Here is a 27702-nt window from a genome sequence, read left to right as displayed (position 1 = left end):
GCACTGTGAAATAGTATAAGTCTAAGTGCTATTGCTATTTATGACTCCATGCACTATTTGTTTTCTGCCACCCAGAATCTTTCAGGTTTGGGACAAACTAATGTTGTTAAATAATTGTCTTCACCAAGTGTGCTTGAAATGTATGAAATAAACCCATAAGTCTGATGGAGTATGCCTATCTTTTCTTTGTCTCTGGTTCTGAAATTGGGCGGCTTAGTTGGTCTGATTTCTCTTACACTGGCATCCGGCAGAGCCTAGTGAGATCATTTCCAACAAGACTGGTGTGTCGAATGCCTTAAATCAATTCTGACTGACCTTTAAACTAAATGGCTGATGAGCAAAGGAGTTTGGGAAGTTTCAATCTAAAACTCTGAAGGGGCTCGAGTCGACTAACTCAATGGTGGCTCACTTCCTGAGACTAAGTATACTCCTGGCAGTGGTGGGATTCAGCCAGTTCGTACCTATTTGGGAGAACCAGTTAACTTTCTAAGCAGTTCGAAGAACTGGTTGTTGGAAGAAATCTTCTTTTGTGTTTTTCCACTTTACAGGGCTAAATCCTGTAAGGAAGGCAGGAAGGGAACATTCTGGTGTTGTTTTTAACCTAATCTTTACTGCCCTAACAGAAACTCCCTCTCCGGTTAATCCTTATTCCATTGTAACAGCTAAGCGGCCATCGATCTGAGTGATGTTGAGTTGGCCACGCCCACTCAGTCAAATGACCACCGAGCCACGCCTACCCAGCTGGTCCTTAGGGCAGAGAACCGGTTGTTGAATTATTTGAATCCCACCACTGACCCCTGGAGCCCATCCCTTCACAAAGCTGCTGATTTATTAAATCTATCTGTGGATATATTTATTGATCAAGCTAAAAGGGAAACAAATGGTTTTTCATATCCCCCCCAAAAGGGCTACTATATTAAACTAAAAGTTTAAAGTCCATGTTAACCTCCCCTGTTGCTGGATTGAAGCTCACAGCGTATGCAACTGCTGAGGCAGCACTGACAGGAGAATTTGGTTCAAGAGCCGCGTTGAAGAAATAGACGGCCTGCTTGCAGTGAGGAGTCCATTGACAATAATCCTGTGTAGAAAAGAACCAAGAACAATCAGGTGGGAAAATAAGTGAAGGTGCCAAACATCCACAGATGTCATTTTTCTTAGAATATTGGAATAAAGAATAGAACAGAACAGAAAAGAACAGAATAAATATTGGAATAAAGAATAAATAGAATAGGATAGAAAAGAAAAGAAAATATGGAATAGGATAATATGGAATAAAATAGAATAGAATTGAACAGACTAGAAAAGTTTGTTCAGTGCTATCATTCATTGAACGATGGCCAAGTGAATGATTGTAGGTTGAAGACATTATGACAAGGCTTGTTGACTGCAACGGCTTACAACCAAAATTCCGGTTGTATTTGTAATTATATTTGTAATTAAAAATCTACTCATATTATCAGTTTTTTTTTGTCTACTATAGTATTAATTCAGCTTTTTTCTTTGCATTATATTTTAAATGCCATGATTGTATTGCAACTTACTATGTTTTACAACACAAAGGTATTTTTAGTTCACTCTAAACCCCACAACTGCTCCTGAAGCCTCCAAGCATCTCGATCGAAATGAGTCCCAATTCAACTTTACGTTCCATCAACTCCAATCTACATCTGTAGTAAATCCTGTTCTCTGTTGTAGGTCCTTAGTAAGCCTGTCCATCCTAACCACGCTGCACAATACGCTCTGCAGAAGCTTCCAATCACACACACTCTGTTTAATTACAACGGCAGATTCACCACCATTAATCTGTCTCCTGCGTTATTTCCGCCAACTACTACAATTGAATTCGTTCCAAATGTGCTCAAAATTACTCACTGGAACGGAGTAGAATTGATGGTCTTTTCTTTTCTTTTCTATAGAGCAATTTAATATGATGGCTGTCCCAACTCCTTGTGCAGCAGAGTTGAAATAAAACATAACCAACCTTTTCATTGGAATCCTGCACAAGTCCTGTGCTGATGGAAATGTTAGGTGCCAGATGGTATTCCATCCACAGAACAGCTCCGTGACTCTTCGCACACCTGCAAATATATATACATATATATATATATACACACGCATATATATATATATATATATCTCCTTAAATATCGATTTCCTGCAAACGCTGAAGAACACCGATAGACCAACGCATGCATTATGCAGTGTACAAACTCCTTTTGAAATATGAACAGTATTTTCCTTTATCAGAAATCTAGTTAAAAGGACAAAGATGAGCCTATTTTGAGGGCAAACTTATGCTAAAAGAATTATTTAAAAGGACTGATGGTTTACTTTCCCATTATGTTAAAACCTAAGTCTTAATCAAGATCAAGCACTGTCTGCCAAAAAAACTGTCTATTTTTCAGAATTGAAGAGAAAGTTCCAGAGAAATCTTGATACAGGGGGTTTAAAATAATCAGGTAGAAAAAAAAGCATGGAAAGGAACAAGGCAAGGATAATTAACATTAGCAAGTTCTGTTCCCCGGGATGGATAGGAATATAGTTCTCAAAACAATGCTGTTTCTGTTAATACTTCAGGACAATCCGATCTACCGTAAATAATAGCTTTTTGGAAAATGAAGTATTGCTGGAAAACAACAGCTCAGGAGGAAAGAATAGAAAATAATCTATCAGCCAGCCCCAGAAACTAATATATATTGCGTCTTCTTCGTTACTTTTCTTAAAAATTGCAAAGGTATCAGAGCTTTCATATGTCTGTTTCATATTTTCAGAATATACGTTTGAAGAGAGAGAGAAAATTCAAATTATTGCTTCAAAGTTTGACTTCATAATGCCTTCAGGAGGTGTTACCAAGAAGACTGATTGTAAGTCCATATTCTCCTTGCTTAAAAGCATGTTTTCTGCCAGTTCTTGGAATGCAACGTTTTCATTACATCTTCTATTTGTCCAGATAGATAGATAGATAGATAGATAGATAGATAGATAGATAGATAGATAGATAGACAGACAGACAGACAGACAGACAAGACAGACAGTACAAGTACACATTTTACATTACAGACCCTTCAACAGCAAAAGCTATCCATTTCCCAGACTTAGCAAAGTGACACTTCTCCATAGTCGGGCACTCATTGCATCCTAAAATAGTGTCCAAAGGCTTTCGTAACATTGGGAAGATACTGCAATCACACTACAATGTGATGATTTAAAAAACAAAAAACAAAAAACCAGGTGCACCATCTAGGGACTGAAAAGTTTAAGGGTTATTAGATGATGCAAAATAACTAAGAATAAGGCATTTCAGCAAGCTAAAAGTCAAGGAATTTGAGGATGAATATAGTGTAGTTAGTAGTTTACTTTATTGTCATTGTACCTCATACAATGAAATTAAATGCCATTTTCAGTGTATGTTATAACTATAAAAATAAAACACAAACACAAATCCTTCAATTGAAAACCCCCTGATATTGCAGTAATATTGCACTGATATTGCAGCAATATAGTTAGTGCTCTGGGATAGAAACTGTTTTTCAGGCTATTTGCCCTTGTTTTTATTTCCCTGTACCGTCTGCCAGATGGTAATAGTTCAAAAAGAAATGGTGCCCAGGATGAGATGGATTTTTAAGAATGTTTTGAACTTTCTCAAGGCATCAGGAGCTATAAAGCTCTTCCAAAGAGGGGAACCCATGATCCTCTTGGCAATGGCATTGACCCTCTGGAGCACTCTCCTATCTGCCACTGTGCAATTGGCAAACCATACACAGGTGCAGTAAGTTAAAATATTCTATATGGTGCAGTTTTTCATTCAATTGTTGTTTCAGGTAGTATCATTTCTGCTGAGCCCTTTAGACCAGGGCAGCAATGTTAGTGCCCAGGTCAGCTCCTCTTTTAGGACAACACCCAGAAACTTAAAACTGGCTACTTGCTCCACTCGGTCTCCATTGATAAACAAGGGCTGGATGTCTGATCGCTTCCTTCTAAAGTTCACTATAAGCTCCTTGGTCGTATTGGTGTTAAGGACCAAGTTATGGTCTCCACACCACGAAAGGAACCGGTCCACCTCGCGTCAATAGGCAGATCCAGGAAAAAAGAAAATCCAGATCTTTGCATTAACAATGTTTAAACTGTAAGTTTGGCACATGCTACCTGGCACATTCCCTCCCAAAATACAAGGACTGGAATATTTTTCAAAAGGAAATGGTTCCTCCTTCTTCCTTTTGGTTTTGTGAAAGAAATCAAAAGTACTTTCCCAAATATTTTTTTTTTTTTTTTACTAAAAGACAACTGATCTTTGTTTTCCCTTGAAGACATTTCACTTCTCATCCAAGCAGCTTCTTCAATTCTGATTGAATGGTTCCTTCAGTCAGAACTGAAGAAGCTTCTTGGATGAGAAGTGAAAAGTCTTCAAGGAAAAAACAAAGAAAGTCCAGTTGCTTCTTGAAAAGAGTACCTTTGGGATAACCATGACCTGGATAACTGAGAATCTCCATAAGACATTTTGTTGTTTCTGGTTTTAGTAGCGTTAGGATAATTTGGGATATTCTAAAACATTGACATTCCTTGTCGCAAAACAAACAAACCAATCCCAAGAAAGTCCAAATGCTTTTTGGAAAAGAACGTTTAGGAAAACCATGACCTGGATGACTGAGAATCTCCAGAGACATTTAGACTCTGTCTAGTTTGCATTAAATGCTTGGTTATTTCCAGATAAAGTGGTTTAATTACTCATTTGATTTCAGGGAAAAGAATCTCAAAAAGAATATTAAAACTCCCAACTTCTTGCCACGATGAATCACACGATATTTTCTCAGAAAACTACATTGGATGTTTAAATAAGGATCACGCTGCAGACAAATATTGATTTTTACGGCATATTCCAGCATTTTACAGCTGGTGCAGCAATAACACCATAATTGGGTGCAATGATAGCCCCAGACTCTGTATAAGTTTCAGAAAGGCATGTTCAGCCAGGCAACAGATGGCTCGTATTTGGAAAGGAGAAATAAACATCGTTATAAATCAAACCATTCATATGGTTCCAGATAATTTATACATTATTCATTCAGAACAATATGTTACCTCATATGTGAGAGATTGTTTTTATTAAGCTATGACACTGCAAAAGGAGCTTACTTTTAAGGAAGAGTTCCTTCTAAAGGATCAAAGTCCCTTTTATTTCAGTTCCCAAACATTGTGTCCTCTACCTAGTAAGTGATGGCGAACCTTTTCGACACAGAGTGCTCAAGGAGGAATGCGTATGCACGCACATACATGCCGGAGCACTAGAAATCCAAAGATCAGCTTTCCAGTGCGCACATGGCTGTTTTGGGGGCCATTTTACAGAACATTTTGGGACTGTTTTCAGGCTGTTGTTTCTGGGCCATTTTCAGACTCTTTTTTGGCTCAAAAATGGCCTATAAAACAGCCTGAAAAGGACCCGAAAAACGGCCTGTTTTTTAAAGCAGAAAAGCAGCTGGTGATGGCACGCATGCCACAGGTTCACCATCATGGACCTAGTAGGTACCGTACTTAGCAGGATACAGAAAAAGATTATTACAGGTAGCTTTCAACTTACTACCACAATGGAGCCCAAAATTTCTTGTTACTAAGCGAGAGCGTTGTTAGGTGAGTTTTCTCCCATTTTACGACCTTTCCTGACTTAGTTGCTGGTTCACTTAGTTGCTAAGTGAACCACGGTAGTCGTCAGGCTAATAACACGGTTGTTAAGTGAATCTGACTTCCCCATTGACTTTGCTTATTGGAAGTGTGCAGAAGGGATCACATGACCCCGGGACACGAAGATGAGGCAGCTGCCAAGCGTCTGAATTTTGATCACGTGACCACGGGGATGCTGCAACGACCGTAAATGTGACAAAGGGTCCTAAGTCACTTTTTTTACAGTGCCATTGTAACTTCAAACGGTCACTAAATGAACTGTTATAAGTCAAGAAGTATTTGTAACTCAAATGTACATAAAAATCTGTTTTAAAACAAAGGGCAAACAAAGAATAGAATAAAATAGAATAGAATAGAGTAGAATAGAATAGAGTAAAATAGAATAGAGTAGAATAGAATAGAGTAGAATAGAATAGAGTAGAATAGAGTAGAGTAAAATAGAATAGAGTAGAGTAGAGTAGAATAGAATAGAGTAGAGTAAAATAGAATAGAATAGAGTAGAGTAGTAGAGTAGAATAGAGTAGAGTAACAGAGTTGGAAGGGAACTTGGAGGTCCATCAATGAAGGTTTTCAATAATAGACTGGACAACCATTTATCTGGAATAAGGTTTCCTGCTTGAGCAGGGGCGGGGGGGGGGGGAATGGGGATTGTGGACTAGAAGATCTTCCAGGTCCTTTCCAAACCAGTTATTCTATGTTACGATAAGCTTACTATAATCAATGACAGATACAAGGAACGAACGGCTAATAAAAGACAGGGCTATAAACTTGGGATACAACTTAGAGCAGGGTTTCCCGGACTATGAAAATCCCAGCTGGCTGGACTTCAGCTCCCAGAATTCTCAGCAAAGGCCACCCTGAGCGAGAAACTCCAAAAGTTGAAGTCCGCATTGGTGGAAGTCCTCCCAGTTCGGAAACAGTGTCTTGGAGCGTCCTATAAAACATTCAATATTGCAGTTTAGTTCCCCCTCCCCCTCCCCCGGATACTGACCTTGACAGGTTTAGGATGCCTTCTTCTGTGAGAGGATGTTGTGGTATAGCTTGTTGGAAGTCAAATGTCAGAACCGTGAGGGGATCCGAGGTGGATCTACAAGGGTATTCCCAAAGCGGATGGGGCTCGGCTTCCCGCGATTCTCGGAAGTCTAAGGAATTCTAAAGGACATGGCAAGGAAAACTGGGTCAGCGCCGCAGAATTTAGAAAGAAGAACTCCTTTGAAATTGCACAGTATTGAGGGAGTAGACCAATAGGTGGCTTACTAAGGTGAACGATTAATGACTCAAGACTGCGAAACGTTTTTTATAAAACAGAAAGAATGAGAATAGTTTCAGATTCTAAAGTTTTTGTTTCAGATTCTGAATTTATGGATTGGTTACAGTAAACCCCAAATCACTCTTAAAAAGCCACGAAGGGAACCATTCTAGTTTGGACAATGTGAGACTTCAAGTGGCCTGACCATCATTATTGAATGTTCTACAACCTTGCAATAGGGACGTGGTGGCTCAGGTGCTGAGCTTGTCGATCAGAAAGGTCGGCAGTTCTGTGGTTTGAATCCCTAGCGCCGTGTAATGGAGTGAGCTCCCATTAGCACCCCACCCCCCCCAGAGTCGGGAACGACTAGCACATATGTATGAGGGGAACCTTTACTTTTATCTTTACTAGTTTGCAATCATTTTGAAATGATAGCACATAAAACAACAGATATATACTTAAAATGTAGATCTAGCCATTAAGTGGTCCTTTCCAACCTATAAAATATATGCAAAATACCAGCCCTATTCAAAAGCAAAAAGGCTACAGTATTTGTAAGTTTAGTTTCCATCTCTCTTGCATCAGCCCATGCTGGCTGGGGAATTCTAGGAGTTGAAATCCACAGATTTTGAAGTTTTCAAGGTTGAGAAACCCAGTACCCATAGTAATCAGTCAGATGTCCACCAGAACAGGAAAGCAAGAGCCTCTTCCTGGGTCGATGTAAAATGGCTAAGCAGCTTTTATTGGCTACTACATGGATAGGAGACCACTAAGAGATCCCACACCTCTAGGCTGGACAGGAAAGTCAAAGAACATGCAAGAAAACAAGAAGAACGGTTGCAGGAATTGGGAGTGGCTAGTCTGGTGAAAGGAAGGACTAGGGGTGACATGATAGCAATGGGTTGCCACAAAGGAAAGGAGGGCAACCTATTCTCCAAAGCACCAGAAGGTAAGAGAAGAAGCCATGGATGGAAACTAAACGAAGAGAGAAATAAGGTGAAGGTTCCCCTTGCACATATGTTCTAGTCATTCCTAACTCTAGGGGGCGGTGCTCATCTCCGTTTCAAATTCAGCGCTGTCCAAAAATGCCTCCATGGTCATGTGGCTGGCATGACTAAACGCCAAAGACACACGGAAGCCGTTTGCAGCTTGAGAAAATCTTGCAACCCCCTCCCCCCAGTTCAAGAGCTGAAGGCTTTCAAAAGATGCAGACTGTTTTCCCAAAAATAAAATGCTTCATCTGGATTGGTGGACAATGCACACTGGGCGGCCTGGGAAAAGGAAAAAGGGGTTTTGTCATAATGTGCTTGCGACAAAAACCTCAAAACTGGCTTTGCTTCTTTGGTGCCTGTATGGATCTGTCATTAAGTTTTACTCTTGGTAATAAAAATGTCCCAGGAGTTTCTTGTTCTCAGGGCAGGGCAAGAAGCAATGGGTGGAAACGAATCAAGGAGAAAACAAACCTAGAACTAAGGAGAAATTTCCTGAAAGTGAGAACATTTAACCAGTGGAACAACTTGCGTCCAGAACTTATGAATGCTCCAACACTGAAGGTTTTAAGAAGAGATTGGATAACCATTTGTCTGAAGTGGTATAGGGTTTCCTGCCTAGGCAAGGGGTTGGACTAGAAGACCTCCAAGGTCTCTTCTCTTTGATTTTCTATTCTATTATTATTCTATTCTTTCTGTTCTCTATTCTATTCTATTATTATTATTCTATTCTTTCTATTCTCTATTCTATTATTATTATTCTATTCTTTCTGTTCTCTATTCTATTCTCTATTCTATTTTATTCTATTCTATACTATTTTCTATTCTATTCTGTTCTGTTCTATTCTATTGCTCTTCTTATTCTTTTGCTCTTCTTATTCTATTCTGTCTCTATTCTTATTCTTTCTCAATTCTTATTCTATTCTACTTTATTCTTTTGCGGTGAATGCCAACAGGACAGGTTTACATTACCTGCTGCTCCTCTAAAGCCAGGAAGACAAAAATAACCCATCATGTCTGGGTTGACACATTGCGTCAGTCCTCAGGGATCCTGTGGTTTGTTTCATTTTGGTCGAATGCAACCTTAACAAAAACGTACAACCCAGGTTTGACCTAATGTGCAACCCAAGTGAACCTGTGGCATATGCACAGGTCCAAAGCAGAAGGCATGACGAGAAAACCGGGAGAGGATTTGTCTTCCTTAATTGGGGAAGGGCTCCGTGTTTGTGCCCTTTTCACAGCAGATTTTGCTGCAACCTCACAGCTGCTAATGTGACTCATTAAAGCCATCATCCCAGACATTTCTAAGTAGTACTTTCCAATAACTACACATTTTTGCAATTAAGTTAATTGGTCCTACGCTCTCCGACAATGAGGGTTGAGGACCTGCAAACCCCTTATTATCGCGAAAAGGATGTGGCACAAAGGTCCTCGTGGGAGGAACTCGGTATTTTAAGCAACATCATTGAACTTTCGTTTCTCGGCTTAGAGTTTTGGCTGCGGCGAAGATTTTGATCACCACGACTGTTTTGTATTGTTTGCTTAGGATTGTTACACAATTGCCCCACTGCAGTTTTGTAATTATTTTTAATGGATTACCATATTTTTCAGAGTATAACACGCACCAAGATTTGGGGGAGGCACATTTTTTTAAAAATAGTTTTTGCACTCTGCAGACCTCCCCAAAACGGCCCATTTTTCACAAAAATGGCCCCCTTTTTGCCAAAAAAGGACATGCATAGCCTTTAGGAGGCTTATAGAGTGTTTCTGGGGGTTGGGGGGGCAAATTTGAGCAAAAAATGGCCCGTTTTTCACTCATTTCTGCCCTCCCCAGCCCCCAGGAGCACTCCGGAAGCCTCCCAAAGGCTATGCACAGCTATTTTGGTGAAGGGGGCGGGTTTTCGTGAGACAAAAAATGTTGTATTCAGTGTATAAGACACACCCAGATTTTCACCCTTTTTTTTTTAGGGAAAAAAGTGCGTCTTATACTCCAAAAATATGGTAGCACTATTTTTAAAGGCATGGGAGTGTTGCTGTTCTTACATTATTAGGCTTTTTGTGTTTTATTGTGGTTGAGACTCTAGAAAGCGTACAGAGAAGAGCAACAAAGATGATTAGGGGACTGGCGGCTAAAACATATGATGAATGGTTGCTAGAACTGGGTATGCCTTGTTTAATTGGATTGACTTGCAAAAAAATGTCTCACTGGATATACCAAAAGAAATGGCTGATGTTTTAAAAATCAACAGGGAAAATACAAGTGATAAACTATGAAAGTACCCTATATAATTCTTTCTTATTGGATTTTTTAAAAAATAGGCTTGAGGAAGACTCTGCAATGAGAACGGGACCCAGAAGAGATGAAGATAAATCAAATTATATAGCAATATTTGAATGAATTAAAGATTAAGACTTTTAAAAGTAAAAGGAGGTTTATGTGATGACTTTAAAAAACAAAAAACCTTTATAGACACTTTGCCAGGGGGATGGAGAGTTACTAAACTTGTTTATATTTGTTATGTGGAAGGTTGGAAGTCATTTACACATTTCTCTTTCTGTATTATTTTTCTCTTTCTCTTTTTTCCTTTTTCCTTGCACTTTTTACCTCTTTTTCCTTTTTAAAGTTTAGTTTGTATTAGATTTTATTATTGTAATCAAAATTCATCAAGTTTTACATCATGGATTTCATTTAAAATACATGTATTTAATGTTTTCCCATCTTATTGCTAGAAATTGGGAGGGCCGGATGCCATGATCTTAGTTTTCTTAATGTTGAGTTTCAAGCAACTTTTGCACTCTCCTTAGTGACAGCTTTTATTTTGCTGGGCTCCAAGATCACCGCAAATGGGGAGGAAAGCTATGGCAAATCTAGACAGCATACTAAAAAGCAGAGACATCACCCTGCCAACTAAAGGGTGTATAGTCAAGGCTCTGGTTTTCCCAGTTGTAATGGATGGCTGTGAAAGTTGGACAATAAGAAAGGCTGAGCATAAAAGAATTGAGGCCTTTGAACTCTGGTGCTGGAGAAGACTCCTGCGAATCCAACCGGTCAGTCCTAGAGGAGATCAATCCTGACTGCTCTTTAGAAGGCCAGATCCTGAAGAGGAAACTCAAATACTTTGACCACCTAATGAGAAGGAAGGACTCCCTGGAGAAGAGTGTCGTGCTGGGAACGATTGAGGGCAAAAGAAGAAGGGGACGACAGAGAATGAGGTGGCTGGATGGAATCACCGAAGCAGTCGGCATGAGCTTCAATGGACTCCACAGAATGGTAGAGGACTGGAAGTCCTGGAAGAATGGGGTCCTTGGGGTCGCAAATGGGTTGGAGATGACTTTGCAACTAACAACAACAACAATTTAATATTTCATGCACATTCTAGCTACTACTATGTAAAAGACTAATCTCACCATGTCATGATTCATTTGGCCTTTCACCGGGTGATAACTCACCTTTATCATATCATCCATAATGCGCATATCAAAACCTTCACAGGTACCACAAGGGCTTCGGATTCGCCACAAATCCTGGTGGAGGAAAAAAACAAATAGCTTTTCTCAGCATTGTAAATTCTATTAAAATGCAAAAATTGGTTCACAGTATTAGAAGTCTGCAGTGTCAAATTGTATACTAGAAACTTTATATTTGGCAGAAGTTCTTGGCCACAGTGTGGCTAATTATATAACTGAGGAAGAGAATAGGTTTGCATAGACATTCAAAGATCTCTATAATTATAGAACACATGTAAACAGAGTGAAGAAGACTGTGATGAAATGACTTCGGATACTTCAAGACGAGGCAATTTATTTAGGGAAAACTTCTAGTAAGCTGGTGAAGGAAGGAAGGAAGGAAGGAAGGAAGGAAGGAAGGAAGGAAGGAAGGAAGGGTGGGTCTGAGGGAAGTCCTGCCTTAGCACTTGGCCATACAGGTACCTCCAACATGAGTGATGTCAAGCTGGCTCTGCCCACCCACCTCACCCCTCAAGGTCAAACACAACCCTGTTTGATTATAGAAAGAAAACCAGAGACTTTTCTTTTGGTTTTGATGGAAAAAGATTTGGGGAAAAAATTGGAACTTTGATGTTATACATGTTGGCGACACCAAGACTACTCTACACACAGAAATGGAAGGTATAAAGGTATAAAATAACTTATTTTAGACAAAAGAACTTTGAAACTAAAACAAATTATTACATATCCTTACCTTGAATTCCACAGTCATCAGGTGGAGAGAAGCCGATTGGGGAAGGACAGTCACATCACTGCTGAGATGACTCTCCAATGCCGTCCGGGCATACCAGAAAAATAGATTATGCCATGGCAGCAGGCTCGTAGAGAAAAAGGGTTCAGCGATCAAAAGGGATATCTCAGGGAAAGAGAAGGGGGTGGGGGAGGACATGAATATTTGAACCAGGCCTATGTGGGTAGAAATCCCAGAAAAAAATTTCATCAACAACCCCAACAATCTTTCAACTACTACTTGGTCAATCTCTTCCTATCCTGCAAAGCAGCACAATTATATTCTCCTTGTGGCTAAAAGGAGAGGTATGGCTGCAGTCTTGTTCATTCATTCATTCATTAATTTACTCTTTCATTTCACTCATTGTCTTGAATTGAATTAATGGCCCCTGCAATCATTTCTTGCAGAACGCAGAAATGATCTTCAGGGGAAGGAAATGCAACCGGAGAGCGAGATTTTAACCAATTCTCCCAGAAAGCCTTCTTGGCTCACATTTTCCAAGTCTGGGAAATCCAAATTTAGGAAAATCCCCTAAATTGCTGGGCAAGACTGGCTGAAGATTGAAAGGATCCTCTCCCACCCTGGTTCCTCTTCACATCCGTGGCTTCACCACCCCAGCTTCAAGTGGAGGGAAAGCATGTCAGTAGCACATCCATCACCCAACTGGAGTTGCCTGTTCAGATGCCTTACCTTTCTGTCTTCAAAATCAGAGGGGGTTAACAATTCCGGGGGTTTCTCTAGGATTGTAATTTTATCTTCCAAACGGTTGGCCATAAAAATCTTTAGGGGAAAGGGAAGAAAAATGAAAGAAAAACTGTGAATGCTCCTTTGAATAATTTTTTTAAAAATAGTTGGGGCCGGAAAAGCATTCACAATAAATATGGACACATATCAAATGTTGATACCGCCCACCATGCTCTCAGACACTTACTTTTGATTTTTATAAAATATACATATCTATATAGATAAAGCCCAGCATGTAAGATAAGTATAGGCTGCTAATGTTTCATAACCAAGCCATGGTGGGGAAATAATGAGTCTATGGGAGTTCACCTGGGAGAGAAGACTACACTGAAGACACAGTGACTTTGAAAAACAATGCTTTATGTTTGCAAAATCTTGACAAAAAATACTTATTACTTACTTTCTGCATGAGTGAGCGAGAAAGCGAAGAACACTCCAGCGTAAACACCTAAAAGAAGAAGAATGTGAGATTGGCTTCACAGGTGGTATTCAGCCGTTTCTGACCAGTTCAGGCGAACTGGTAGCGGAAATTTTGAGTCGTACAGAAAACCGGCAAATACCACGTCTGGTTGGCCCTGCCCCCATCTATTCACTGCCTCCCGAATCCCAGCTGATTGGCTGGGTCTTTTTTGTTGCCCTGCACAAAAGAACGGAGCTGGAAAGCAGGTTAGTGGGGTGGGGAGGGAATGAGGATTTTGCAGTATCCTTTCCCTGGAGTGGAGAGGGAATGGGGATTTTGTAGTATCCTTCCTCTGGAGTACAGAGGGAATGGGGATTTTGCAGAATCTTTCCCCTGCCATGCCCACCAAGCCACACCGACAAAACCAGCAGTAAAACATTTTTGAATCCCTCCACTGGTTGGCTTCATTATTCTAAACCAGTTTAGAAGGCCTGGGGTGGGATTAAAGCCCACCATGCTGGCTAGGGAATTCTGGGAGTTGAAGTCCACACATCTTAAAGTTGCCAAGTTTGAAAAAACACAGGGTGACCGCAAATGAACAGAACAGAAACGATTTATTCCCTTCTACATTATGTTGGAGCCATTCTGATATTCTTCCTAGAGGTTTCCCGTGTTCCAACAAGTCTTTTCACTGCTTGCAAAGAACAGTGCCCTCAACTGTTCTCAGGTTGGGAACCAACCGTGACACACAAAGTCACAGCTCCCCAGAGAACATCTTTCGGGACATTCTGAGTCTTGCGTAGAGCAAAACGGCTGTTTGTGGGCTGGGACACATTTTCCAAGATTGCCATGTCCTCTGAGAAACCTCACAAAAGAACACCAGCTGTGAGCTCGCCCCGTTCAGGCACAGGCATCTGCTTCACAGGAGCTGATTCATTAAACCAGTAAGACTGTGTCCCTGCATTCAGACTGAGAACGTAGAGAAAGATGCTCTCTGGATAGCTGTGACTTTGTGTGTCATGGTTGGCATGCATGCACGCACGCACACATAAATAATATGTATAGAGTCGTGTGTGTGTATATCTACATCTATCTATCTATCTTTATCACTATATCTATCTATCTATCTATCTATCTATCTATCTATTTATCTATCTATGATATGTCTGTCTGTCTAACTATCTATCTATTTATCTATCAATGATCTACATCTATACCTCTATCTGTCTGTCTGTCTATCTCTCTATCTATGATATGTCTGTCTGTCTAACTATCTATCTATTTATCTATCTATCAATGATCTATATCTATACCTCTATCTGTCTGTCTGTCTATCTATCTAAGATATGTATGTGTATCTATCTCTCTACATCCATCCATCCATCCATCCACATATCTATCTCTCTCTCTCTCTCTCTCTATCTATCTATCTATGATATATCTGTCTATCTATTTATCTATCAATGATCTATATCTATACCTCTATCTGTCTGTCTATCTTTCTATCTATCTATGATATGTCTGTCTGTCTAACTATCTATCTATTTATCTATCAATGATCTATATCTATACCTCTATCTGTCTATCTATCTATCTAAGATATGTATGTGTATCTATCTCTCTACATCCATCCATCCATCCATCCATCCATCCATCCATCCATCCATCCATCCACATATCTATCTATCTATCGAGATAGATAATATCTATCTATCTATCTATCTATCTATCTATCTATCTATCTATCTATCTATCTATCTATCATCTATCCTATCTATCTATACCTATATCCATCTATACCTGTCACGAAAAACAGTCCTAACTCACTTTTTTCAGTGCCATTGTAACATCTAGGAGTCACTAAAAGAACTGTTGTAAGTCGAGGACTACCTGTATACTATATTGATACTGTAAAAAGAAAAAATTAAACGGGACAACTTGGTACCTTTTCTGCTCCAAGGTGATGAGCTAAGACCGGGAGAAGGCTACCGTCACTCATGCTCAAGCAGACGCTGTTCGGCTTAAGAACCTTCCAAGAAAACAGAAAACATCTTAGTAGTTTCAACACAAGGAAAAGACTGCAGCATTGATTTGTAAAGACCACAGGTGGCTCCTATTTGATGGCTGTCTGAAACTCTCATCAATCAAGCAGCACTTAACGTATTTCAAGGAAACAAACAAATACATAACTTACAGTAAGCAGGCAACGACCTGCAAAAGAAATCCATATCTTCAAGTGATCAGCTCCTGAGAAAATATCCAGCTCACTATGATTTTCTGCAGCAAAATCATAGTTTTCTTCAGAAACTTTTTTTTTTTGCTTGAGGATTTAACCCATTAACTTTTTGCAAAATAAGATTTGATTGACAATATGGCCATTCATTCAAACAATTGCCCCTCCCAAGTAAATAAGATGGTAGATTTCTTAGAAGCAGCAGCAGATTGGCATCAAGCTAGAAATTGGGAGACCATGAGTTCTAGTCCTGCCTTAGGCACAAAGCCTAACCTTGGGCCAGTCACTCTCTCTCAGCCCTAGGAAGGTGGCAATGGGAAACCACTTCTGAAATCTTGCCAAGAAATTTGCAAGGACCATTTTAGGCAATCTCCGGGAGTCAATCCTGACTCAAAGGCACAAAAATTAAAAGATTTCTTTAAAAAATATCTAGTCTTTCTTCTATTTCTGGGGAATCCTTTCAGGATACCCTAACAAGGAAAACTGTATCCAGTAAGTTCTTATGATATTTTTCTTCATATGATGCTTGTTGCTTGACAAATTAGGATCAATTTTCAATGAATAAACTTTCAAATTTCTTTGCTTCTACCTCTGGTGTCATACAAGAAACATTTTGTCATAAAAATATGAGATCTCCTTTCTATTTTCATATCTGCATGAATAATAGCTTATTGTCTTAGCAAGGTAATGTGCAAAATCACAACAATAAATACGGCTGAGTAGTATGACTATGGAGTTGCATTAATGAATCACCAAAGTTCAGACCTTAGAAATTCAGAAATAATGTAGTCTCAGAAATATCTGAGTAAGCTTTACTTAAATCTCAGAAGTTAGGGGGCACAGGTCTAAAGACAAGACAAATCTGATTACAGTTCCTTAGTAAAAAGTGTTCCACGGAATTAGCGTTACAGAATTCAATCAGAGAATTTAATCTAGCTTGTCAACATTATAGAAGTTACTGTTTTGGTTCAGACTAAACTTAACAATCATACAGTATTTAAATACATGTTTAATAAGGTTAGTGGTTTGCAAAACTCTAATTGTTGTAATAAGCATGTAGATTCATAACCTTTCATTTCTTAATTTTTATTCTACTGTACGTCAAAGGCTTTTAGGATCTGTCGTATGAGCTGAAGATTCGGAAGACTTGCAGTCTTAACACATTTGAAAGATGCCAGCTTGGGAAACAATGCTTTGCAGAGACAAAGAAAAAGGAAATACTAGTATTGTTCGCAATGGAAAGCTAAATAAGAGTTATAGGGATAATTCCCCCAGTGAACAAAGCAACCCAGACATCAAGCCAGGAAGTCATCACAGGTGATTCTCTAAATCTTACCTTCTTCAGAGCTTGAAAATAGCACGATGTGCGGTCCCCGTCACCTAGTTCTCCGAAACGTGGCCGGTTCCACAACAGGTGGGCTTGACACACACACACTGGCCTCTCGATGTGTTTAGAAGTCTTTGATCCTTCATTTCTAAAACTGCAGGATTGGCTATTATTAGCAAAATGACCCCTACCTCTCACATCAGCTCTTAAGATAAAGATTCCCCTCGCACATATGTGCTAGTTGTTGCTGACATTAGGGGGCGGTGCTCATCTCCGTTTCAAAGCCATCTCTGTGGTCATGTGGCCGGCATGACTAAACCCTGAAGGTGCACAGAACGCTGTTCCCTTCCCACCAAAGGTGGTTCCTATTTTTCTACTTGCATTTTTTACGTGCTTTCGAACTGTTAGGTTGGCAGAAGCTGAGACAAGGCACAGGTGCTCACTCCATTACATGGTGCTAGGGATTCAAACCGACCTTTTGGATTGCCAAACTCAGTGTCTTAGCCACTGAACCATCATGTCCCTTAAATCAGCTCTTACTCGAGCCAAAATTATGGAACAAAGGGATGTTTTACAGGACGCTCAGAATTTCTAGACCGTTGTCTGATGTTCCCTAACAATCTCTCAACTTTCAGAGGTCAAGAAAAGTAAGCTTTTCCAGTCTGACACACTTCATTTGATCAACGGCTCCTCTTTCTACTCCCCACCTTGAGTTACCTGCTTTTTTGAAGCTTAAACCACACAGAATAATCATCATGAAAAGCCGTCAAGTCGACGCTCCGGCCTTGGGTCACAGCTTCCTCATTTGGAAGGAAATATACACACTGCATCCAGTGGTCCCTCCACTGAAAACAATGGGAGAAAAGAGTCGTTTGAAAAAAGCAGAGCGAATGAATTGCCAATTACTTCTGCAATGTCGCAGGCAGCTTTCGTTGGGGAATTGAGCAGAAAACATGGACTCCAGCAGCAAACAGCAAGATTACTCTTGGTTGGCAAGACCACTGCTTTAGCATTCGTTTTCCAGTTGCCATTTTGCATTTGCTACAGAAGTGCCATTGTGGCAGATCTCCCCCATCCAAATCCATACAGCCTCCAGGGACTAGGACAGAAGCTCAAAGCTTTAGCCTGCTGGCCCAGAGTCGAAGGACATGAGTTGTCTTTCATCAGCATATTGATGATATCAGAACCAAAACAGGCAGATGATCTCACTCATTGGTTTCACGTAAGGTATCCTTATTACCATGAAATACTTGGTGAGGCAACAAAGTGTTAGAAAGCTTACCGGGTTCTCTTCAAAAGTGCTTTGTACCCAATACGGGGCCAACGAGCATTTGATGGACCCACCAGGGTCCATGTCAATCTCCCACCAGGAAAGGACCACTTGAGCTTTGCCAGACTTGACGGGTTTCAGTTTCACTGTGTAGGACGCAGAAGCTCTGCTGACAGGCTTACTGAAATCTATACTGTGGAAAACAGCGAAGTGAAATCAGCTCCTTTTAAATGGCAGCTTTTCACCTGGGTGGTTAAGTGTTAAGCAGCATTTATGTATAAGGTAAAGGCTCCCCTCACACATATGTGCTAGTCGTTCCCAACTCTAGAAGACAGTGCTCATCTCCGTTTCAAAGCCAAAGAGCCAGCGCTGTCCAAAGACGTCTCTGTGGTCATGTGGCCAGCATGACTCAATGCCAAAGGCGGACAGAATGCTGTTTCCTTCCCATCAAAGGTGGTCCCTATTTTTCTACTTGCATTTTTACATGCTTTTAAACTGCTAGGTTGGCAGAAGCTGGGACAAATAATGGGAGCTCACTCCGTTACGTGGTGCTAGGGATTCGAACTGCTGAACTGCCAACCTTTTTGATTGGCAAACTCAGTGTCTTAGCCACTGAGCCACCACGTCCCTGTCTGCATTTATGTATGCAGACACATAAACTTACAAGATATACAGATGGTCCTCAACTTACAACCATTCATTTAGTGACCATTCAAAGTTAGATCAGCACTGAAAAAGTGAATTATGACCCTTTTTCACGCAGATGACCATTTCAGCATCCCATGGTCATGTGATTTACATTCAGATGCCTGACAACTGCTTCATATTTATGACAGTTGCAGGGTTACATGGTCACCTTTTTGCAACCTTCTGACAAGGAAAGTCAATGGAGAATCCAGATTCACTTAACAACTGGGTTATTAATTTAACAACTGCAGCCATTCGTTTAACAAACGTGGCAAGGAAAGTCATAAATTGGGGCAAAGCTTAGGTTAACAAATTTCTCTCTTAGCAACAATAAATTTTGGACCCAACTGTGGTCGTAAGTCGCAGATTACCTGCATCAGGAAAAATACACACATTGTCAGGGTTCCCAAAATAGCATCCAAAAGTAAATGAGAGTCCAAGGCAAAGTATTGCTCAAAGTTCCAATTTATTAAGAGAGCCACGTTGGCCCATCTGGGAAAACCTGGATCTGAAAGTTTCCCGGTTTTCCCCACCCAGTTGAAAGTTCAAGATCTTTCCCCCACACCCACAAGTCCAGCACATGGTCCAATCTCCCACTGCCATGCTCGCAGTTGCACCCACCCTGTTCCGGTCAGGTACAGAGATGCCAAGACAAAGGATGACCTTGGCTTTCTCGAAAGAATTTGGTTATGGCTACATATCATCTACCTCCATACAATCCCCTCTCCCGTTTTCCCACAAGAGAAAATGCATAGCAGAATAATAGAAAGTATGGCAGGCAAAGACCCAAAAGAAAAGATGGCTACAGGCCTGAGACACATCCCTAAAAAGAAGCACCACAGGATAGCACTCACCTGAACATAGGGACGACTTCACTGAGAGGCACAAAGTCATGGGTGGGCACCTGATTCAATTGGATGTCATAGACGGAAGGCGCTCCAGGGCAAACGTCCATTTCTGGTGGGAAGATAATGGTCTTCTGGACACCTTCTGCTTGGATATGAATTGGAGACAGCTTGTTCCACGACCACATGCGTTTGGACTCCACCAACTGGGCATAAACGGTGGCTCTATGAGGCACTGCCTCACATCCCTCCTGTTCATTGAAGGATGAATAGGAAAGAAATCAAACACGCTTCATGTGCTTTGGGAGGGGGAAAAGAACAATGACATGCAATAGCACTTAAGATTTATATACCACTTTACAGTCCTCTCTAAGGTTTTACAGAGTCAGCCTATTGCCTCCAACAATCTGGGTCCTCATTTTACCCACCTCAGAAGGATGGAAGGCTGAGTCAACCATGAGCCAATGGGGATCGAACTCCTGGAGTGAGCAGTGAGTTAGCCCTGCAGTACTGCATTCTTAACTACTGTGCCACCACAGCTCTTAAATATAAAGATTGGATGGGTGGATGGATGGATAGATAATAAATAGACAGACATAGAGACAGTCCTCTCTAAGCGATTTACAGAGTCAGCCTATCACCCCAACAATCTGGGTCCTCATTTTACCCACCTTGGGAAGGATGGAAGGCTGAGTCAACCTCGAGCCTGGTGAGATTTGAACTGCCAAATTGCAGACAGCTGGCAGTCAGCAGAAGTAGCCTGCAGTCCTGCATTCTAACCACTGGGCCACCATGGCTCTATCTTTAAAATAACAGCTAGGCAAAAAACGTACTTTCAGGGATTTCAGAATCAGGTCTAGGACAATTCGCTGTGGCTACCTCGCCATGACAATCTCACTGCGGCCAACTCGCCCCAAGCATCCTGCCATGGCCAACCCAGCACAGACATTTTCCCGTGGCCATCTTGCTGCTACCAACTCACCACAGGACAATCCATGCGGAAATAACTGAGCATGACAAATGTTATCCACCACTGTTTTTTCAACATTACCTCCATTTTTGCAAATGGAAATAATAGTAATAGCACTTAAGACTTATATACTGCTTCATAGTGCTTTTATAGCCCTCTCCTAAGCAGTTTACCGAGTCAGCCTATTTGCCCCCAACAATCTGGGTCCTCATTTTACTCACCATGGAAGTACAGGACGCTGAGTCAACCATGTGCTGGTCAGGATTGAATTGCTGGCTGTGGGCAGAGATAGCCTGAAATACTGCATTCTAACCACTGGGAAAGAAGGAAGGAAGGAAGGAAGGAAGGAGGGAGGGAGGGAGGGAGGGAGGGTGGGAGGGTGGGAGGAAGGAAGGAAGGAAGGAAGGAAGGAAGGAAGGAAGGAAGGGTAATAGCAATAGCGCTTAGACTTCTATACTGCTTCACAGTAGGTTGACTCAGCCTTCCATGCTTTCGAGGTTTGTAAAATGAGGACCCAGAATGTTTGGGGGCAAATAGGTTGACTCAGTAAACCACTTAGAGGGCTGTAAAAGTACTGTGAAGCGGTACAGAAGTCTAAACGCTATTGCTATTACCCACCCTTCCTTCCTTCCTTCTTTCCCCCAACATTCTAACCACTGGGAAGGAAGGAAGGAAAGGAAGGGAGGGAGAGAGGATAATAGCAATAGCACTTAGACTTATATACCGCTTGGTAGTGCTTTCCAGCCCTCTCTAAGGAGTTTACAGAGTCAGCCTCTTGCCCCCAACAATCTGGGTCCTCATTTCACCCACCTATTCATTTCATCATTTTGAAAGTTGTAAGCTAGTGAAGAAAACTGATCAGCTAGGAATTGGAAAATCTTTCTTCGTGAGAAATTTGGAAGTTGACTGTCTTTCTACCCAACATAAAGCACAGGTGAATTTGTCTTCTCTGACATAGTTCACTTCTTACCTGTACAAGATGCTTGTGAGCATGTTCGTAAGATGGCAAGGCCCCTTCCCCAATCAGTTCAGTGTCAAACAGCTCCGTGATCAGGATGTTTGCACGAGATTCCATGTCTCCGTCTGGAAAGCATCATACAAAACTCTGGAATTCTGCTTGGAATGTTCCCAAATAAACCTGTTTTATTTAGACTTTTCTACTAAATTTGTTTGATCTCAAAGCATACAGTTGATTAGCAACCATTTAAAGACAGACCCTGAAAAAATGGTACTCGTTGAGGCCAAGATTTCAAGTTTTGAAATTTGTCCCCCATTTTGGCCACTCGGAACCTGGCCCACATTTACAGATTTAACAGATTAATAGAGTTGGAAGGGACCTTGTAAGTTTTCTAGCCCAACCCCCCCCCACCCAAGCAGGAGACCCTACACCATTTCTGTCAGATGGCAGTCCAGTCTCTTCTTGAAAGCCTCCAGTGATGAAGCTCCCACAACTTCTGAAGGCAACTTCTGTTCCATGGGTTGATTGTTCTCACTGTCAGAAAATTCCTCCTCATTTCCAGGTTGAATCTCTCCTTGATCAGTTTCCATCCATTACTCCTTGTCTGGCCTTCAGGGGCTTTGGAAAATAGCTTGACCCTATCCTCAAATATTGGAAGACTGCTATCATGTCTCCCCTGGCCCTTCACTAGACTGGCCATGCCCAGTTCCTGCAACCATTCATCGTATGTTTTAGCCTCCCCTAATCAATTTACAGCTGTTTGCAACATCCTATAGTCATGCAATTGACATTTACAACATTTTTTCCTGGAAATTGGTGCTTACTTCCAGTTTCTGTCAACAACCACCTCATAGCAAACAATGGGTTTGCTTAACAACTGCAGCATTAACTGCTGGGGGGGGGGGGGGAGGTTGTAAAATCAGTCACAGTTGTGGCTCAATTATAGTTGTAAGTTAAGGACTACCCATATGGGCAGCATCTTCTTTTTAAGAGATAGAACAGTCCCGCTGCCACTGAATCATAGGAAATAGGGCTAGGAGAAGGAGATGCAATGACAATTATTTATTTTATCTTTCATGAAACTGTCTCCTGTTCCTTTTCCATTTCCCTCCTCTCACAGATCTTTCAACTCTGGCCACTAGTTTCTGTTAAATCCAAAGGAAAGAACAAAATGGTTGCAGGAAATTAGGTGGATCTAGTCTAGTGAAAAGAAGGAATAGGGGAGAGATGATGGCAGTCTTCCAATATCTCAGGGGCTGCCGCAAAGAAGAGGGAGCCAAGCTATTCTCCAAAGCACCAGAAGGCAAGATAAGACATAATGGATGGAAACTAATCAAAGACAACTTAGAACTAATACAAACAATACAAAATGTCACAAAACTTCTCATGTGCTGTTGTTTGATTATGGGTTATTTACAAGGCAGAGACATCTTCAAATGTATCCCAACTTTCCAAGTGAAGGCAGAACAATAGAAGCCCTGGCATTGTTGAAGGCCTTGAGGAATCTGGTAAAGCAAAATCTTTCAAGAGATCATGGGTTGTCTAGTACTAAGAACTTTGTTGCTGTTAGTAGTGAAGTCGTGTCCGACCCATCGCGACCCCATGGACAACGTTCCTCCAGGCCTTCCTGTCCTCTACCATCCCCTAGAGTCCATTTAAGCTCACGCCGACTGCTTCAGTGATTCCATCCAGCCACCTCATTCTCTGTCGTCCCGTTCTTCTTTTGCCCTCCATCTTTCTAAGCATTAGGCTTTTCTCCAGTGAGTCCTTCCTTGGTCAAAATATTTAAGTTTCCTCTTCAGGATCTGGCCTTCTAAAGATCAGTCAGTGTTGCTCTCCTCTAGGATTGACTGGTTTGATTGCCTTGCAGTCCAAGGGACTTGCAGGAGCCTTCTCTAGCACCATCGTTCAAAGGCCTCAATTCTTTGGCCCTCAGCCTTCCTTTGCACAGCCATTCATTGCAACTGGGAAAACCATAACCTTGACTATACACCCTTTTGTTGGCAGGCTGATGTCTCAGCTTTTTAGTATGCTGTCTAAATTTGCCAGAGCTTTCCTCCCCAGGAACAAACATCTTTTAATTTCTTGGTTGCAATCCCCATCTGCAGTGATCTTGGCGCCCAGGAAAATAAAATCTGTCACTACTTACTACGTACTAAGAATTTAGAACTAAGAACGAATTTCCTGACAGTGAGAACAATCAACCAATGGAACAACTTGCCTTCAGAGGTTGTGGGTGCTCCATCACTGGAGGCTTTTAAGAAGAGGCTGGACAATCATTTGTCTGACGTGCTATAGGGTCTCCTGCTAGAGAAGGGGACTAGAGGACTTCCAAACTCCCTTCCAACTCTGTTATTGTATGACTAAGACCAGAGTCTCATGATGTTCTCACTGCACATACAGAACACCCCAAAACCTCAATATTGGGTTTGGGAGAAAGAAAGACCCAGTTTTTCCAACATATTGTGCACTCTCTCCAAAGAGTAAACAGAGGCTGGACCTGCACCATCTGTTACACTGTGATGTGGTTAAGTCTGAATCTAGCCAATTTTAGCATCTTCAACAAACCATGGTGAAATGAGCAATGGTATGTGATCCTAGCCTAAATGTTACAACACAGGGCGGGTATAATATAAGCATGGTAATAATTCTCCCTGTTGGAACTGAGGCGCTCTAAAATAACCTTTTTCCAATGAACCTATTCGTTTTTCACAGAATTTGCAATTTTACAAGAAGTTGTCTTCTTGTTCCTGGAAGGCTCAGGAGGAAAAAATAGACTGGTACGGGAAAATAATATTCCTATCCCCCAAAATACACTGGGATACATTTCAAAAAGGGAACAGCTGTTCTATGTATATCACTAAATGCTAGTTTTCAGCATACCTTAAGCTAGAATACTGATGCAGAGCTAAAAAAACAGCTAAATTTATTACAAATGAGCAAGAGCAAAGGTGAAACTAAGCAGAACTGTGAATATTCTATGCACTTACAACAAAATTTCACACACCTCAAGTAAACCATGGTTAATAAAATTGTTTTTGCATGGGATGTTTGAAAACATCAGAATAAAATTTTTTCTAGATAGATGATAGATAGATGGATGGATGGATGGATGGATGCATGCATGCATGGATGGAGAGAAACACACAACAGGTTTTGGAGCACACAGCAATGAATAAACCAAAACTTGATTAACTTTGTTGAGAAGTTTCCTAAGCAGAAAATGCTTTCCTTGAAAAAAGGCTATGAAATGCTAAACTATAATCCTGTAACTTCCTCTCCTTTAGACAAATTTAAAAAGTTTCCTTCACAGCTACCAGATTATGAGCTAAAATGCAGATATAACATAATGTTGTGCATTTTTGCAGCAGAAGGCCCAGAAAGAAAAGATGCAATTCTGTCTATCAGCAAATGGCAATCAGAGAGAGAGAGAAAGTGAAATATTTCTTAGGTATGGCACTCCACTGAGGTGCACAGTGCCAACACAGCAATCTTATTACTGCTAGGATGGGAGATTTATCTTCTCCCTGAACATTTCAATTAAGTAATCCTCTAATTTACTTGCGTTTTTAAAAAATATTTTCTTGGATTGTAGTCGACATTTGTATAATTACATTCTGCTTTATACACATCCTTTCTTTTTAAAAAGAGAAGAAGTAGTTCTTGCCTTGCAACCATCCATAAAGTGACCATTACAAAGTTGCAACACTTGAGGGGGGGGGGGGTAACGTATGAACATTGCAGCATTGCCATGGTTCAGATGTTTGCTAACTGACTCACGCTTATGATGGTTGCCATCATGGGGGTCATGTGATCCCAGTTTTGTGACTTTCTGACAAGCAAAGTCAATGGGGAACCCAGATTCACTCAACAACCATGTTACAATCCTAACAACTGCAGTGACTCAGTTAACATTTGTGGCGAGAAATGTTGTAAAATGGACCAAAAACTCACTTATCAACTGCCTTGTTTAGCAAGGAAATTTTTTGGCTTAATTGTGGTTATGAGTTGAGGATTACCTGTACATAAAAAATATTCCGTTCTCTGTAAATCAAGGGAGAAACCTTACCTGGTCCCACAGTAACTTCGGTGGAATGCTTGTTAATTATCTTTATTTTGTCACCAAAGCCATTCTTTTCCACTATCTCCACAGCTGTATTGGCCATTGGTTTAAAGACCTGCAACGTAATCATCCTTGGTATTTGTACAGTGCATTTCAACAATTCAAAACAATTATTTAAATTTGTCAAGGCCGCCTGCTTCAGTAGACTCTGGGCATCCAGAATACATTTAAATATGCCATCTATATTACCTCATTAATTTTTAAAAGCTCTCCAGTGTAGACCTGTCACTTGGAGTTGAATTGTCCATGACAAAAATCGAGGGCAGGAGGAAGTAGTTTTTATCATGCAAATCCTCAAGTTTTTAGACAAGGACGGGATTTTGCTGCTTGCTTTCCTCTGAACACCTTCGAAGTTCGTTGCTGTAATGCAGGGGTCTCCAAATTTGGCAACTTTAAGACTTGTGGACTTCAGGAATTCTGGGAGTTGAAGTCCACAACCCTTAAACAGTTGCCAAGTTTGAAGAACCCAGTTCTAATGCAATTGCTTTTCATTTGTAGCTCCTGAGCTTCACTTCAGCCTTTCTCATTCCTGACTCAGACTACAACTCCCAAATTCCCACCAGACCACTAAAGACCAAGCTAGATGAGGATTTGAGAGCTGCACAGAGGTCCAATAAATCTGGAGGGCATCCAGTTGGAAAAGGCTGAGCTGGATGAACAGGAAGTTGCCTATCTAGCCCCAAAACTTAGAGGTCTTACAGTGTTTTCATTACTTTCATTCTTGGGGTAGCCAAAGAGGAAGGAGACACGGGAAACTGCATTTGATTGGTCTTAAGACTATAAATTTTGATCATAGTAGAAAGTCTATGATTTCTTTTGTTACGTTTCTTATTACAGAAGAACCTTCATTGAGCAGAACAGGATCTAGGTTAACTTAAAAAAAAAAAGGGCGAGTTTCTGCTTTTAAGAACATCTTACAAATCCACTGCTCAGAATGGAACCAGAATCTTCTTTGAAACAGTTCCCATTATATACTCATGTCATCATACCAATGTCTCCAAACTTAGCAACTTTAAGACTTGTAGATTTCAACTCCCAGAATTCTTCCGTCAGCCATCCTGGCTGGGGAATTCTGGGAGTTGAGGTCTACAAGTCTTATAGAGAGACCCCTGCACTATACCAAACTCTCCCCCGAAAAAAGAAATCAATAAGATCTACTTTCTGGGTTCAAAATACCACCAAAAAATTACTACAGCCAGTTTTGAACATCAGTTATCACAATGCACCGTAGCTAAGCACAAACAGTGTATCTGCTGTACAACTTTCAATAAAGAGCCAGCTTTTTCAAATTAACTTGATGCCACCTTAAAAACAAATCATTCCAGTTCTTTTTTACATTGGAAAGGGTTGACCACTTATTCCTCTTTGCCAACTGGCAAAAGCTGGGTTAAATTTTTGCACTGACCTGGGCAGTCCAAACAAGGCAAATTATAACAATTTAGCAAAGTGTTCCGACTTTGTGTTCTCACGGCTGCAGAGCTTCTGTTTATATTAAAACATGCATCTAATTAATTAATGAATCCTGACAAAAATAAAATGCCTGCCACATTGCAAGCTGTCAAAAATGCTTTTCTTTCCTGCCAAAATGTAAATGTGAGACTAAAAGTTGAGGAAAAGCACAGATGGTTACAGACCACTGCTGGCCAAAAAGTCTTTAATTTGTCAATGGTTTAATATAAAAACTAACCAAACCTATCTCCTCAAAATACAAAATTTCCTATCTAATCAGAGCATTATTATTATTATTATTATTATTATTATTATTATTATTATTATTATTATTATTTCAGAATCATCAAAACACAGAGGTTTTATTGGAAGCTACCCAAGTGAAAATTAAGTGTCTGCATGCTAATAAGCAGACTCTAAAGTGGGAAAACAATTTGTACAGTTTCAGGCATCTGTAGACAAATCCACTTTTTGAAACTCTATAAAACCTTTTTTTTTTACATTTTTACATGAAGGAGGAAAAAGCTGGTGTTTTACAACAAACA

General features: G+C 40.6%; 1 protein-coding gene across 1 annotated transcript in view; it reads right to left on the bottom strand.

Annotated features, from left to right (window-relative positions):
- Nucleotides 1–836: 836 nt before the first annotated feature.
- Nucleotides 837–27702, bottom strand: part of PRMT7 (protein arginine methyltransferase 7) — a 34881-nt gene continuing 8015 nt past the window's right edge. Inside the window, exons 5-18 of the mRNA XM_032230408.1 lie at nt 25655–25763; nt 21598–21710; nt 19667–19908; nt 18138–18318; nt 17573–17700; nt 16865–17009; nt 15241–15324; nt 13296–13343; nt 12842–12931; nt 12116–12277; nt 11365–11439; nt 6668–6828; nt 1982–2078; nt 837–1078 (exon numbers count right to left, since the gene is read on the bottom strand). Coding sequence (XP_032086299.1) covers nt 917–1078; nt 1982–2078; nt 6668–6828; nt 11365–11439; nt 12116–12277; nt 12842–12931; nt 13296–13343; nt 15241–15324; nt 16865–17009; nt 17573–17700; nt 18138–18318; nt 19667–19908; nt 21598–21710; nt 25655–25763 — 1797 coding nt within the window. The 3' untranslated portion in view covers nt 837–916. The remainder of the gene's footprint in view (nt 1079–1981; nt 2079–6667; nt 6829–11364; nt 11440–12115; nt 12278–12841; nt 12932–13295; nt 13344–15240; nt 15325–16864; nt 17010–17572; nt 17701–18137; nt 18319–19666; nt 19909–21597; nt 21711–25654; nt 25764–27702) is intronic.

This window comes from Thamnophis elegans, chromosome 14, assembly GCF_009769535.1.
Source record: "Thamnophis elegans isolate rThaEle1 chromosome 14, rThaEle1.pri, whole genome shotgun sequence".
Classification (NCBI taxonomy): domain Eukaryota; kingdom Metazoa; phylum Chordata; class Lepidosauria; order Squamata; family Colubridae; genus Thamnophis; species Thamnophis elegans.
The sequence above is the reverse complement of the archived record's forward strand: the minus strand, read 5'-3'. Positions and strand labels throughout refer to the sequence as shown.